At 44.8% G+C, this 14,829-nt stretch overlaps 1 protein-coding gene across 2 annotated transcripts in view; it reads right to left on the reverse strand.

Annotated features, from left to right (window-relative positions):
* Positions 1–224: 224 nt before the first annotated feature.
* Positions 225–14,829, reverse strand: part of braf (B-Raf proto-oncogene, serine/threonine kinase) — a 34,839-nt gene continuing 20,234 nt past the window's right edge. Inside the window, exons 10-20 of one of the 2 annotated variants that reach the window (XM_078242787.1) lie at positions 13,588–13,707; positions 8,745–8,881; positions 8,545–8,662; positions 6,581–6,665; positions 4,732–4,908; positions 4,543–4,589; positions 3,013–3,131; positions 2,765–2,896; positions 2,208–2,342; positions 1,314–1,467; positions 225–590 (exon numbers count right to left, since the gene is read on the reverse strand). In XM_078242787.1, the coding sequence (XP_078098913.1) occupies positions 568–590; positions 1,314–1,467; positions 2,208–2,342; positions 2,765–2,896; positions 3,013–3,131; positions 4,543–4,589; positions 4,732–4,908; positions 6,581–6,665; positions 8,545–8,662; positions 8,745–8,881; positions 13,588–13,707 (1,247 nt within the window). In that variant the 3' untranslated portion in view covers positions 225–567. The remainder of the gene's footprint in view (positions 591–1,313; positions 1,468–2,207; positions 2,343–2,764; positions 2,897–3,012; positions 3,132–4,542; positions 4,590–4,731; positions 4,909–6,580; positions 6,666–8,544; positions 8,663–8,744; positions 8,882–13,587; positions 13,708–14,829) is intronic. The other variant, XM_078242788.1, reaches the window with a different exon arrangement.

Genomic DNA, 14,829 nt, shown 5'->3' on the forward strand with positions numbered 1-14,829 from the left:
TAACTCCTGGCCTTCTATCTCAGCTGGCGGACAGAAGGCCTCGCCGCCCACAGGCTCGTTTCTGCCGGCACACGGAGAGCAGTTTAGCGGCCTCCAGCCTCACCCGCACAGGAAATGATGGCACGAGGGCACCTCTGAGCCTCGGCTGCTCCTGGCGCTCCACCTCCGTCTTTCCATCCTTTCGCCTTCATCTTTCCTTCCAGCAGGCAAGTCGATCTGTGGAGTTTTGTGCTCTCCTTCTCAAAACCGTTTCGGTATGGATATCTTTGTGTCTTGGTTTTTTTTTTTTTTTTTTTTTTTCCTCTCCTTCTTGTGTGATTCAAGAGGTTTTTTTTCGTTTTTTCCCTAATTGAGTTGTGTCCGCCGCTGTGGCCGTTTGTGCTGGACAGCGTTTGTTTGAAGGACTCCAGTGAGGCTGCCTTCTTCAGGTGGACAGAGGAAGAAAAAAAAAAGCACATTCTTTGAGACTATTTTTTTTTTCAGTTTTTTCAGTAATGAATGAATCCACTGCATGGACACGAGACTTTTGAGAAGTGACGAGGGATGGACTGGTGGGATCTGCAGCACTTACTTAAACGCAGAAAACTCCCCTGAAAAGCAATGAAGAGACAGAGGAGGTCAGTGTGTGAGCTCTGCTGTGCATCTTCACAACACAGAAACCCAGATGTACCTGCTACTGTTAAAGCTACTGTCAGTGACAGACTTCCTGCACAGATGTTTCACATTAAAAGCCTTCAAAAAGGGAAGAATCCCTTCCTCTTCTGGTGAGCTCTGAATGTGACATATCTGCAGGAAGGGTTGAGTTTTATTTTAGAGTAGCTCAACAACAACTGAAAGAAGGGCAAAGTAGAAGCCACCGCAATGAATGAATGAAAACACATACATGTATGGGGAAGCAAAACATTAGAAATACATTTTGAATAGTAATGATGATGCAATAAGACAAAGAAAGTATTTGTTGCTGGACTGCTGGATATGATGATTACTGTACAGGGCTTCCTTTACATGTGTGCTACATTTACAATCAATTTAAATGAAGTCTTCCCACAGTCAACCAGCGTTGTACTAATCAAGTGTATTAACAAATAATCTATTAACCAATATAGCAGTCTAATCCGTGTTTTCATCAGTGTGTGAAGTTACGCAGAAAGTAGGGGGGGGGGTGTGTGTGTGTCTTTACTTGCATCTTTGGACTTTGAGTTTAACACCTTTAGTGTAAAAACATTAGTGAACAGAGGTCACTGCTGACAAGCCTTCCTTCTTCAGTGGAGTAGTTTACAATACTCAATGTGTGTGTGCGTGTGTGAGCTCACCATAGCCACCGGCCTGGATGGGGGTTTTGGGAGAGGCGCAGGCGTACAAGCTGAAGTCCTCCGTCTGGAAGCCGGCCCGGTTTAGCGAAGGCTCCGAGGCGCTGCGGTGGATTTTGGGTAAGGAGCGAGCCAGCAGCTCGATGGACGCCAAGATCTGACAGAACAGACACACACACACACCAGAGTGAGCACCATTCACAACTAAACAAAGCCATTAACAGCGCTGTGCGCTTCGATTCAGCTGCTGCTTCTTCATCTCATGAACCTCTGAGGCCATCTGGTGGCTAAGCCAATCAATTCCTCATTGGTTCAAATCTGTCAGGTGATGGGACCAAGTGAAAGGAATTCACAGAAAAAAAAGCCTACTGAGCCTACATCACGGTCATTCGGATTCTCCAGTCATCACTGATTGACTCAAACCCAGATAGATAGAATAGATAGAACACACTTTGTTGTCCCAGAGGGGAAGTTTGTCTTGGGCGTAGTGCTACAGTCTGTTGCTTCACAACACAAACATGACACAGAGAAACCATTCTAGAATCGACAAAGTCTACACAAAAACATAGACATAAGATCAACGGAGCTTCTTAGGACATAAAGGAAGGACACAATATGACTGTACAGACAATAAGACATCTTAAACTGTGACTGTACTAATTAAAGTGCTGGTGTATTTATTGCACTTTGCTCTGTTGTGCTATGATTCCCCATAGAAGATCTACTACAATGTAAAGCCATAAATAAAGGGGACTGACATAAGAGTGAAGGGGTCGGCGCATACAGGTGAGGCCTGTCTCTAACGCGAGCCCATTGTACAATAAATATCTGGTTCTGTCTGCAGTTCATTCAGCGGTGATGCCATCCCAGAGACCCGGTCGCGTTTCTTTGTCTCACCTGAGGGAAGAGAGGCCGCTCCTCTCTCTTCTTCTTCAGGCAGTCGGCCATCAGTCTCTTCATGGCCTTTGGACAGTTGCTGCGCACCTTGCTGAGGTCAGGAGACAGGTAACCTCGGCCTACCATAAATATGATCTATGGCGAGAGAAGAGATGAGTCATATTGTAATTATAATAATAGGCAGGGATGAACATTTTGTAGACCCGTAGCTTCTCATAAGGCTCAAATATTAATGTTAGCAAACTGGACTGGAATACTTTGTTTACTGTGCTGATTTTATTACAAAAACATAAATCCAAGAGATCCATCTGAACATTGCACACAAGTGAACAAGCTCCTTTCCCAAAGTGTAAATCTATTCAGTTAATGATTGGAACTTGAGTCGGTCCGTTATGTGATGGATCCAGATCTGTATTTCCTGTTCAGACATCACACTGCATGTGTGAGGGGGTGTTGGTACGTGTGTAACCAGCTAGCTGCGGAGCTGTATTCTGAATCTCTATGAAGAAATAAAACATGCTGTAGAGATATTAAAACATGAGTGGGATTCATCGTACCTGGTCTCGGTTGTTGATGTTGGAGTAGGGCAGTGCTCCTGACATCAACTCGTACAGCACGATGCCGAACGCGTAGACGTCTGACTGGAAGCTGTAGGGGTTCTTATCCTGCAGCCGGATCACCTCCGGAGCCTGAGAGAGCACAGCGGACACTCACTGGACTGCAGACTGCCAGCTAGCACCAAATACAGTTTTTATAATAAAGAACCAACTCAAGAAACGTAACATTTAATGAGGGGGACACTGACCATCCACAGGATAGAGCCAGACAGCTGTTCAAACTGGTGCGAGCCGCTCCAGCGGGACTTGACTGTAGCCAGACCAAAGTCCCCGATCTTCACCGTCAGATCCTCGTGGAGGAAAATATCTGGAGGAAAAGGAGGTCAAGGAAGCGCTCTCTTCTTCTAACGACTAACCGTTTAAACGTGAACCGACTGTAACAATTATTTTTTGCGAATATTTTTTTTAGGCTTTTCCCTTTATATGATAGTGACGGTGGATAGACAGGAAAGGGGGGAGAGAGATGGGGGGGATGACATGCAGCAAAGGGTCGCAGGTCGGATTCGAACCCGGGCTGCTGCAAAGGACTCAGCCACAAAGGACTGAGCACACTCTACTGGGCGAGCTCGAGGCCGCCGTGACCGTAAGAAGTTTTAATACTATCAGTTAAACGTTTAAAAGCAAAATAATAAAAAAGTTACTTTTAAAAGGTAGGATTGTGAAGATCCAGGACTTACCCAAAAAATTTGATCATCAGTCCCTCCCCCTTTTCTGCCAAAGCCCAAAACGGTCTCCTAAGCCCCTCCCCCCACAAGGGAGAATGAATGTGTGTGCATGAGCAGTGATTGACACGCAGTTAGACCCCCCCCCCCCCCCGGCCCTGATTGGTGCATCTTACCTACTGCACCTTTAATTACAAAGTTTTTTTTGCATTGTAAAACCAAAATACCTATGCTATACAGTCTATTTCTTGTTGCGTTTTAAGCTGCACTTTTTTTTTCCTGCTGGATGGCGCTCACAGCGGACAGCTACGCGCCACTCTCTCGATGAGGACTGGCGGGTTGAATGTCGGCCGCGCAAGCGTTTCCAGGAGAGTGACTGCATGTGTCCACCATTGTGGCTGTGCGACCGGTACAAGTCTGCAGCTGTCCACGGAACGCGGGAAGTGAGGGTGCATGATATAGCGACTCAATATCGTTATCGCGATATCACGTTGCGCAATATTATATCGAAAGGGTCGCGATAAGTATGCAATATTTATTTATTTATTTTTTTGTCCTGTAGACATGGTCGTTATTTATACATTTTATACTGTCCAACCAGCAGAACATGTCCTGTTCTGTAGACATGGTCCTTATTTATTTATTCATTCATGTTGGACCAGTCCAATATGACAATCAGTTGAAATAAACCTTGTCTTGTATTTGTTATGAATCTATTTTGATGCGTTTTCCCGTAACTTTTGTAATTTGACATATGTTTAAAAATATTGAAATTAATATCGATATCACAATATTCATAATCAATATCGCAATATCACATTTTGTCAATATCGTGCAACCCTAGCGGGAAGTATGTCCGAGTGTCCTGGACGGGTGAACTGGGACTGAATTCTGGTTAACGGTTAATAATCGGTTCACGAGGGTCGGCTATTGGTCAGAAAAAAGAAAAAAATAATCTAAATTATCGTCCCTACCACAGATTTCAATTTCATTTGGAGAACAGAAAGACCGCAGCATGAAGATGAACTGACTGAGTGAAATGTCTCAAAAGGATACTGTTGCTCTTCAGATCTCTGTGGATGATGGATTTGGCGTGCAGGTAACTAAGGAGGGAAAGAGCAAAGAGTTTAGACCAAGCACACACGCGGTGACCTCTGACTACAGCCCGACCGATAAAGGATTTTTAAGGCCGATATCGATACAAATATTTGGTGTCCGATATATATTTTAAAACTTGGGACTCACTCCATGCCCTGAGCGGTCTGCCGGGCGATGTCAATCAGCTTGATCATCTCAAACTTGGTCTCGATGATGTGCAGGTGGTGGTACAGACTGGAGCCTTCGCACCACTGGGTGACGATTGCCAGCTGAGGCTTGGTGGTGTAGCCCATGAACAGCAGGATGTTCACATGACGCGTTTTCCTGGAGCAAGCACACACACACACACACGGGTCCATGAAAAGACAGCAGTGCAGCACTGCAGTTTTGTATAGCTTTGTCAAAGGATGATACTTCAGTAATCTGATCTTCATTTGTATGGCAGTATGAAAGGTGCACAAATAGCAAACTAATTTAAAGCTACTCCAATATAATTGGCTGATGCAGACATACACAACTGTTAAATTAAATAAATACAACCTGACCTTCGTTTTACATGTAATGAGGCTAAAAGAACATTCATGCACTGTGTCTGGGAGTGTGACAAAATTAAATCATTCTGGAGGGAGGGGATCAATAAAACTATATATAATATAGCCTTCTATAACCACACAGCCCCCACACCCTATGGCGCAGTGATGTGACACACACACACAATACTACTTGTAAAAGTAGAAAACAGGGAAGCTGCTTCTGTGATACTTTCATATAATTTGCTTTTGTAATACGGCAAAGGTTGAGAGAGAAATTGTGTTGTGGGTTATGACACGGGGGTTGTTGAAAATTGTATTTGCAATGAAAATGAATAAAAACATTGGTAATTATTCATTTATTTGTATTTATAAATTACACGGTTGCCCTAGCCTGGAAATCCAGACCCAAATCTGAAAGATTAAGGGTCTGGCACTGAGAAATGAAAATGGCCCAACTCGAGGGGCGGCAACCAAGCATGCATTTGAAAATCTCACTGCACACAATTGGATAACACTAGGACCAATCACAACAATACACGGGGTGATGTATTCAGAGCGTATCCATACGGTTAGCTACCAGAGGAGCTAACTGGTAGATAAAACTCCCAGAGGAGCTAACTGGTAGATTAAACTCTTAGCTACCAGAGGAGCTAACTGGTAGATTAAACTCTTAGCTACCAGAGGAGCTAACTGGTAGATTAAACTCTTAGCTACCAGAGGAGCTAACTGGTAGATTAAACTCTTAGCTACCAGAGGAGCTAACTGGTAGATTAGACTCTTAGCTACCAGAGGAGCTAACTGGTAGATTAGACTCTTAGCTACCAGAGGAGCTAACTGGTAGATTAAACTCTTAGCTACCAGCGGAGCTAACTGGTAGATTAAACTCTTAGCTACCAGCGGAGCTAACTGGTAGATTAAACTCTTAGCTACCAGCAGAGCTAACTGGTAGATTAGACTCTTAGCTGCCAGAAGAGCTAACTGGTAGATTAAACTCTTAGCTACCAGAGGAGCTAACTGGTAGATTAAACTCTTAGCTACCAGCGGAGCTAACTGGTAGATTAGACTCTTAGCTACCAGAGGAGCTAACTGGTAGATTAAACTCTTGCCGTATCCGCTCGGCAAAACAGCAAAAACGTCCTTCTTGCAAAGGAACGATTGGAGCGCCGTCTTCTGATAAAAAGCCAAGTTTCAGACAACTGGTGTTCATCTGTAGCTATCTTGCAATGTTTACTAATGACTTAGGACGTCGCAGTGCTGTCGTCATCTGTTTAGCTCGCCTCTGGCCCGCCTATATCAGATACACCGATGTGATTGGTGCAGCTCGGCTACAAGGGCATAGTTAATGAGCATCATTACTGAATGCCAGAGAGACTCGCTGAGCAAATTCAAGTTGTGCTCTCGCGAGAACTCTGGATTTACAGGGTACGGATGCCCCTGATTTAAGGGTGGATGGCAGAAGTTACCTGAGGACTCCCACTTCGTTCTTGAAGGCCTGGAGCTGTTGCGGTGTGGGAGCTGTGACGTTCAACATCTTCACGGCCACGTCACCTGGGCGGAGACAGACGACATGTCAGGCAAAGACACATGCCAGCGTTGACTTTATCAACATGTTGCACAAACACAACTGCATTACCAGTTTGTAGAGTCTTTACAAATTTGTATACCTTAAAATGTTTCACCACTGAAAAAGCTGCACATTGCATACTGGTCAGTGCCACTGGCCCGGCCAGGCGAGTAGCTCATGAATCTACAGATTCCTAAAATCTCACACATTATACATATAAACAAACAATACCTTTAAGTAAGGCTTGTTTTTTCATAACTTAAAAAAAATTCATCAAACTGGCAATAGTGCCTTTATTGGGGACTATTTTCAGCGGCGGATGAATCCACATTTGGTGCTGTAGGGGGTATTTGGGGCAGCAGGACAGTGTGTGTGGGATTGAGTGAAAGTACAGTGTGTGTGTGTGTGTGTGTGTGTGTGTGTGTGTTCATGGTATTGATGGAACATGTCAGCCAGTGCAACAGTGTGGCTCACGCTTGAGTTTTAATAAAAGTTAAATTCACGGGCTTATCTGTATGAATGGTGGCTTGATGCATGCCCAGAGGATGTAAAGTTCCCTTACTTGATGCAGGGTCTCCCCCAAAAAAGTTGTTTAGCCCGGTGGCAAGTGTCTTTTTTTTGACAACGGCCCGGAGTCACAGCCTGATGTAAGCATTCATGTAGAGCCCAATAGTTTGTGACAACAGAATCATGGACGGAATCGCAAAATTGAGATTTTAAAAAAAGCTATAAGACTGATCCCACAGGGCCCTACATTAAGTCAGTGCTAAAAGATAACTGGAGGTTTGAATATACAGTAAGATAAGATACAACAAACATACAGTACATAGATGTTACTGAACAGACAACACAGCAAGGTTCCTAAAACACTAATTCATTATTAAAAAATAAGTACATAACTGAATAGTAGTAAAACCAAAGAGATCCTCCCAGTCCGTCTTGACTTAGACATTTATTTATCTGCTATTTAAAAGCTTTATTGATGCAGGGACAAAAACAATTTTTAGTCTATTTAATCTACATCGAGGGACTCTAAAGGCCCTGACACACCAACCCGATAATCGGCCGTCGGATCGCCTGGCGAAGTCAGTGACTGGAGTCTGTTCGGTGTGTTCCGTGCCGTCGTCAGCCTGAGGAGCCGTCGGCCTTCATTTCGGCCGATTTGACATGTTGAATCGGAAGGCGGGCAGTCGGACTCAATGACCAATCTGATTGGTGGAGCGCTAACCCGGAAATGACGAGCGGGATGAGTGTGACTAACGGCTCTCAAAATCGGACGAAAATCTTTTCAACTGACCTCTGTCGATCTGAAATGAAGACAGATTCAGCAACTGCACGGCCTATTTCTCTCTTCAAATGTTTTCAGAAACGAGTTTCGGTGAACCCTCTTGCTGAAATATGAGATCGTATTCTGAACGAGCTGCCATTATGGTCTGTTTTGAAATTCGGGAGAGGCCAGACCCACGTGACGCGTTCGTCCAATCAGCTGCCGGTTTTCATTTTTTGGGCGACAATACAGATTAGCGCCACCTGCTGTTATGGACACGTATTACGTCTTGCACACTTGCAGAACGTACGCTCAAGTCGGCATTGCTTCAGTGTGTTCCGAAGCACTTTTTGGACCAACTCGGGGTGGCGGTCAGTCCGACTCCCTTTTCTGCCGACGGCTGACCGTCAGGTTGGTGTGTCAGAGCCTTAAACCACCGCCTACGTCTACGTTTCCAACCGAGCCGCCCCCTGTAATTGTAGTTTCAAAAACGTAAAAATACATTACAAAAAAAATTCCCAGTGGCTTAGTGCAATACACTGGGGGAAACCCTGCGATGCCAGTGGTCTGAAAACACAGTATAGCATTGGTCTTACCATGCCACTTCCCCTTGAAGACAGTTCCAAAGGAGCCAGAGCCGATCCTCTGGCCCAGAGTGATCTGGCCCTCGGGGATCTCCCAGTCGTCGCTCGAGTCCCTCCTCCCCAGAGTTTTCTGTTCCACAGGGCACTCAGTCAGCACGGGCACACACAAAACGGACTCCAGACAGACACCAATATCTGGGACAGGGTCTCACCATCTTATTGCGGTCCTCAGACGAGGACGACGACTTGCGCTCCCTCTGTTGGCACGGCGACTTCTGTGGTACCTTGACGCTGGTCAGAGAGCCAGGTAAAGAGGCAGGGGGTGTGGCCGACAGCCCTGTGGTGGAGCCTGCAGGGAGATCGGGAGGGGGGGGGAAGAAATAAAAAGAAGAGAGGTGAGGCGGATAGTTCAAAAAGAGAAGGTGAGAGAAAGCAGAAGAGTAAACAAAGAGGAGCTTTTCAGTTGTGTGTGTTTGGTCACATGCAGAGGAGAGGTGAGGGGGGGGGGGGGGGGCTTGGTTGGATGGCAGTTAATGGTTTAATAATCTAGACTTCACAAAGTACATCACGGTTATTAACTGCTTCTGCCAGGACCACAGAGGATGTTATGATGATTGCAAAGGAGACAGATTTCAAACTGTTGTCTCTTCAATGGAGTTCTCCAAAGAGGGTTTTAAACTCCTGGGTATGTTAGCATGTTAGCACAAAGACTGCAGCAGGGGGAAAGTGCCAACCAAGCTTCTAAATTATTATAAATAATTTATATTTATTATTTCAACTTACATGCTCCGTTTTGGCTCATGCAACATTTAAAAGGTGCTCTAAGCGATGTTGGGTGACGTCACTTCTTGTTGACGTTCGAAGTATTGTCAAACAAAACAGAGGCTAGCTCGCCCCTCCCTCCTCCTCATCCCGTCCCCTCCCCCTCCCTTCCGTGCACTAACCCCCCCAACCCCCACCCCCAAATCCTTCTTGTCGGTTATTGGCTGGAACACTGTTTGTTATGTTTGGTGGTGCAGGTTGGCCAGTTTGTTTTTGTTGCTGTTTGTGGAGCCTGGGCTGTCTACAGAGACCATGTTTTTTTTACAGTGTGTTCAGGGGACAGGCAGCTAGCAGATAGTGAGGAGATGTTTTTTACAGTGTGTTCAGGGGACAGGCAGCTAGCAGATAGTGAGGAGATGTTTTTTTTACAGTGTGTTCAGGGGACAGGCAGCTAGCAGATAGTGAGGAGATGTTTTTTTACAGTGTGTTCAGGGGACAGGCAGCTAGCAGATAGTGAGGAGATGTTTTTTTTACAGTGTGTTCAGGGGACAGGCAGCTAGCAGATAGTGAGGAGATGTTTTTTTACAGTGTGTTCAGGGGACAGGCAGCTAGCAGATAGTGAGGAGATGTTTTTTAATAGTGTGTTCAGGGGACAGGCAGCTAGCAGATAGTGAGGAGATGTTTTTTTCCAGTGTGTTCAGGGGACAGGCAGCTAGCAGATAGTGAGTAGATGTTTTTTTACAGTGTGTTCAGGGGACAGGCAGCTAGCAGATAGTGAGGAGATGTTTTTTACAGTGTGTTCAGGGGACAGGCAGCTAGCAGATAGTGAGGAGATGTTTTTTACAGTGTGTTCAGGGGACAGGCAGCTAGCAGATAGTGAGTTGTTTTTTTACAGTGTGTTCAGGGGACAGGCAGCTAGCAGATAGTGAGGAGATGTTTTTTTACAGTGTGTTCAGGGGACAGGCAGCTAGCAGATAGTGAGGAGAGTTTGCTGTATGTGACAAAAACATTTGTAGCCTAAAAAACACGTTACATCGCTTAGAGCACCTTTAAGGTTGACGGTTTAATCTGAGGGTCGTCGACTTTTAAAGGTCTGCAGCTCAAAAATCACAGACAAGACCACCACAACTTCTAACTTCACCAGTCACTACAGAACTCACAAAGAAAGGTACGGTAAGAAATGGGTTTTATTTCCATTATTTAGCTGGTTAAACATTTAGAAAAGTCTTTTTAAACTGATCGAAATGTGGAAACTGGGGTAGATCATCAGAAGTGTGTCTGACTTGACTTGTGACTTATAGCAGCGACTCGACTTGCTTGGTTCCCACCACGGTGATTTGAGAATGCTTGTGACTTGCACGTGAGACTTATGCCGACCTTACACCAAACGAGTTTTCAAGCGATTCCATTGGCGCAGGCTAATTTCCAATATCCGAACGAAACCCTGAGAGTCTTGCTAGAGTCGGGGCGCTCCCGTCGTCTCCATCGTTTGGTGTGAGGTCATTAAACTCAGTCCCAGTCAGTCTTTCTCCCGTCTGGACGTTCAGACAAAATCAAACATGTTTGATATTATCCTAAGTTTGAAGTCTTGGTAGTGAAGTTAAATCATGTGAACAAACAATGGGTGCTCTCCCTCCAGCACCAAACAGGAAGCAGCAAACGGCTATAGACAGTGGTGTTGATGGTCGTTATGGCGCCGCGCTACGCTAAACGCTAAAGAGGGAAAGTTGCAGATTTTCAACCCTTCTGAAGCGCGTCATCCAGCGGGAGTTTTACCGGCAGATAAACAGAAAAATCTGCCAACTTTCCCTAATGTTACCAGCTAACGCTAGCGGTAGCTAGCTAGCTTGTTTAAATTTTTCAAAACAAATGTTGTAGTCTTGCAATGTGTGACCCTGCAAGATCCCCAGTCTTTACATATTATGACAGTCTTTAAGGTTATGATTGTCTTAAGATGTGAGATGGGGTCAGTCTATGTGTATGGTAGGCATTCCCCCCACCCCCCACTGCTATACAACAGTCTGCATCAAACATTTGTGAAATGGCAGGTAGGTTTAGATGAATCTACTGTACCAACTTACATAATAACAGATAACGATAAAGCTAATTATGAGCTAGTTCCAGTCAGTTAAAGGGATACTTCACCAATTAGCATTAAGCTTTGTTTCAGTAGAAACCTGGTAGTGTTTTCGAATGACCGTGCTTCCCTCCCTCATGTCCCTCTGAGGCGAGCCTTCTCTGTATTGTGGGTCTGGAAAAAAACCTCTGATGACGCAAAAATCGTCATTTAGCGTCATCGGAAGCTTTCTCGGCCAGATGCTACAGACTACAGCCAGCTAGTTCCGCATGTTTTCAACCCGCCCATAGGGGGTGGGACTGTCACTAGCCGATGCGACTCCAGTGTCAGCCATCTTGAAGCTAAGCTAATAACAGGCTCTCTCTTTTCAGCAGCAAACCTTTACAACAATTATGTGCGTTCAAACTACCGCACATGTGTACCACCGGGATACACTGGCACAGATCAGAGAATATGCAGGAAACGTGATAGCAGAAAAGCGGGACGAGGGCAGGAGTTCGAGCTAGGTGGAAAGCTAACGCTAGCCGGCCACCTGTTCCATCCATCCTGCTTGCAAGTGTCCGCTCATTAGACCACAAACTGGACTACATCCAACTTCAACAAAACTCCTAACGCGAGTTCAGAGACTGCTGTGTTTTTGTTGTTGTGGAAACATGGCTGAACAACAGTGTACCGGACTATCCAGCTACCAGGCCTGCTAGCCCTCTGAGCAGATGCTGCTCTGTCACCGGGTAAGACTAGTCGAGGTGGGCTGTGTTAACACGGACTGGTGCAGAAATGGGGTGCTTGTATCCAACTAACGGCTAACTGCTGGTGGAGTTTGTGACTGTTAAATACCAACCATTCTACATTCCACGCAAATTCACAGCTGTGTTTATACTCTGTGTTTACATGTTCCGTATGTTGTTTTTATATAATGTCGTTTTTATATATTTTAAATGTGTAACACCATTTGAGCCACGGTGAAATGTTTCGTGTATATGGTTCAAATGACTATAAAACACATCTGAGTTGACTTGAGTGTCTCACTGTCGGTTATGTCTGTAAATGGTAGGCGTGGCTTGGGAGTGGACTCGTAGGGAAGCGAAGCAAGTGCATTCTGGGAGTTGTCGTCTTTCATCCACATGAGCCAAAAACACATTTTCTGGCTTTTCTCGGTCTAGAAGGCACCAACTTTCACATTTCTAATACATAAATGACCCAATTTAATACATGTTCATCTTTCCAGCGGTGAAATATCCTTAAGCTTAGTGCGACTTCACTTTATTATGTTTTCAATCTTTGAAATTTGTAATATTTTATGGATATGCAAAACGTTTCATAACGATTCCATGCATATGTAAGTTAGCGCACGACATCATCTGAACTTTGTGACTTTCCAAGCAGGCAGTAGCTACTTTTTACAACTATAGCTACAATCATGTAGCCATTATAAATATAGCAACATTTTTGAATTTCATGACTCTTTTTGGTTACCGGGTATCAAGAATGGCACTGATATGCCATCTTAATGAATGTGTCATTTCTCCGACCGACTGGTTGCAGTTTATCAGACTTCATTTCTATAGAAACGAGAAACATTTGGGACTAGGTTTGGTACATGTTTGGTGCAAACATATGTTTAAAAACTATGTAGGCCACAAATACAGGACTGGAGTTTCATTTTTAGACAGCTATACAGAGAATATATACTGTAGATTGATTTTTGGTCAGAATTATTGCAAGCCCCAGCTGACAGAACACACTGTCTGAATTTCGTTGATGAGGTAAGCAAAGAAATATTTATGGCGAACTTACCCTTTAAAATACTTGAAGTCATGGTGATAATGTTCTCTATCAAATCAAGCAGCCATCTAAACAATGCAGTTGTGTGTGTGCTTTCCCAGAGTGGTAGGTATTTCATTTGAGTACATTTTGAATGTGACTAAAGCCTGGTGTCAGAACAAGTGATGCCACTTGCATTAGTTAAATGTTTACTAGTGTTTCAGCAATCAAAGCCCCATCCCTAGATCCAGAGCAGTGTGTGATCAGAGCAGCGGTGTGTGGTACAGAGAGCATGTGAGGACATAAAGGGGAGAGGGAGAGAGAGAGAGAGAGAGAGAGAGAGAGAGACACACACACACACACACAGTGGATGTGACACAGGGCGGGGGTTGGTGTGTGGTGAGGGGGTGTGGGAAGGTGAAGGACACAGGAACACACAGAGGCCTAACTACCTCGGAAAACAGGCTCGGGCTCAAAATCAAACACTATGTCATTGGGGTAGGAGTATAGGAGGGGGCTTGAGGTCCGTGTTCGGTGCTTCCTCAAGCAGCGGGCGGGGTGGGTCGGGGGGGCTGCAGGGCAAAGAGAAACAGACAGACCATCACTGCTACTCCCCCTGCCCCTCTCACCTCTGGCTAACCACCGGAGAGGCCTCCTCCCACACGACATGTGCTCGTCAGCTTTCACACGGCTACATTTACTTTAAGATGGATGGAATACATTTCGCTGTCAACGTTTTGGGAAATGTTCCGATTTGCTTTCTTTCTGAGTGAGATGTTCGGATTGATATCATGTCTGTGTGTTAACCACAGAGCCGGAGTCAGGATGTGGTTAGCCTAGCTTAGCATGAAGACGGGAAGCAGGTGGAAATCCATGGATGTACAAAGACAACTGATGTATATATGTATGTATCTCTCTCTCTTAAATGGCATATCATAGGTTTTTCCTTCTTAACAATGCTGAGTTTGACTAATATATTATGTTTAACAACAGCCATTGCCTGCAATAGCTTAGACATGCTATATGCCTAATGAGGTCAATTCTATTTTCCTGATGAGTGTTCTTTAAATGACACTAAATGCTCACTTAACATCCATTTTACAGATCCACATAATATCCAAACATCTGTAGAGGAGCGACTATACCACAGGGGGAGGGGCAGTAGACACGCCAAAAAAACGCCATTAGAGTGAGTGGTACTTACAAGAAGAAGGCATATACATGTATTTCCCAAAATGTTGAGCTGTCGCTTTAAGTAAATTGCTAGTCTGACACTAAGAAGTGGTCAGAGGCGGTATGTTTCTAGGACCTTTAGGAAATGAGCTGTTTCTGAACTAAAATGAGTTCCCTTATCAAAAGCATGTGGCCTAATCAATCATCTTTACATCATGAAGACTACTACAGACCCCTGATTTACGGACATGATCATCAGCTAGCTGTGAGTATTAGGAGGAGCTCGGCCTGGCAGAGCAGCTCAGAGTAAGAAAGAAAAACGAGGTCTGGAACTGGAAGTTCTGTTCTTCCAGAAACCCTGACCCACAGATGGGAATAAACGTGCGTCCTCATCTACTGCTCTCAGTGACTGGACTTCACACACACACACACACACACACACACACATACATAAGAACCAGAGCACGCAGACGCGGGATGGTGGGAATTAAGCCACAGAGAAAGAGTCTCCTCTGAGCCTT

Source organism: Sander vitreus, chromosome 23 (genome assembly GCF_031162955.1).
Source record: "Sander vitreus isolate 19-12246 chromosome 23, sanVit1, whole genome shotgun sequence".
Taxonomy (NCBI): domain Eukaryota; kingdom Metazoa; phylum Chordata; class Actinopteri; order Perciformes; family Percidae; genus Sander; species Sander vitreus.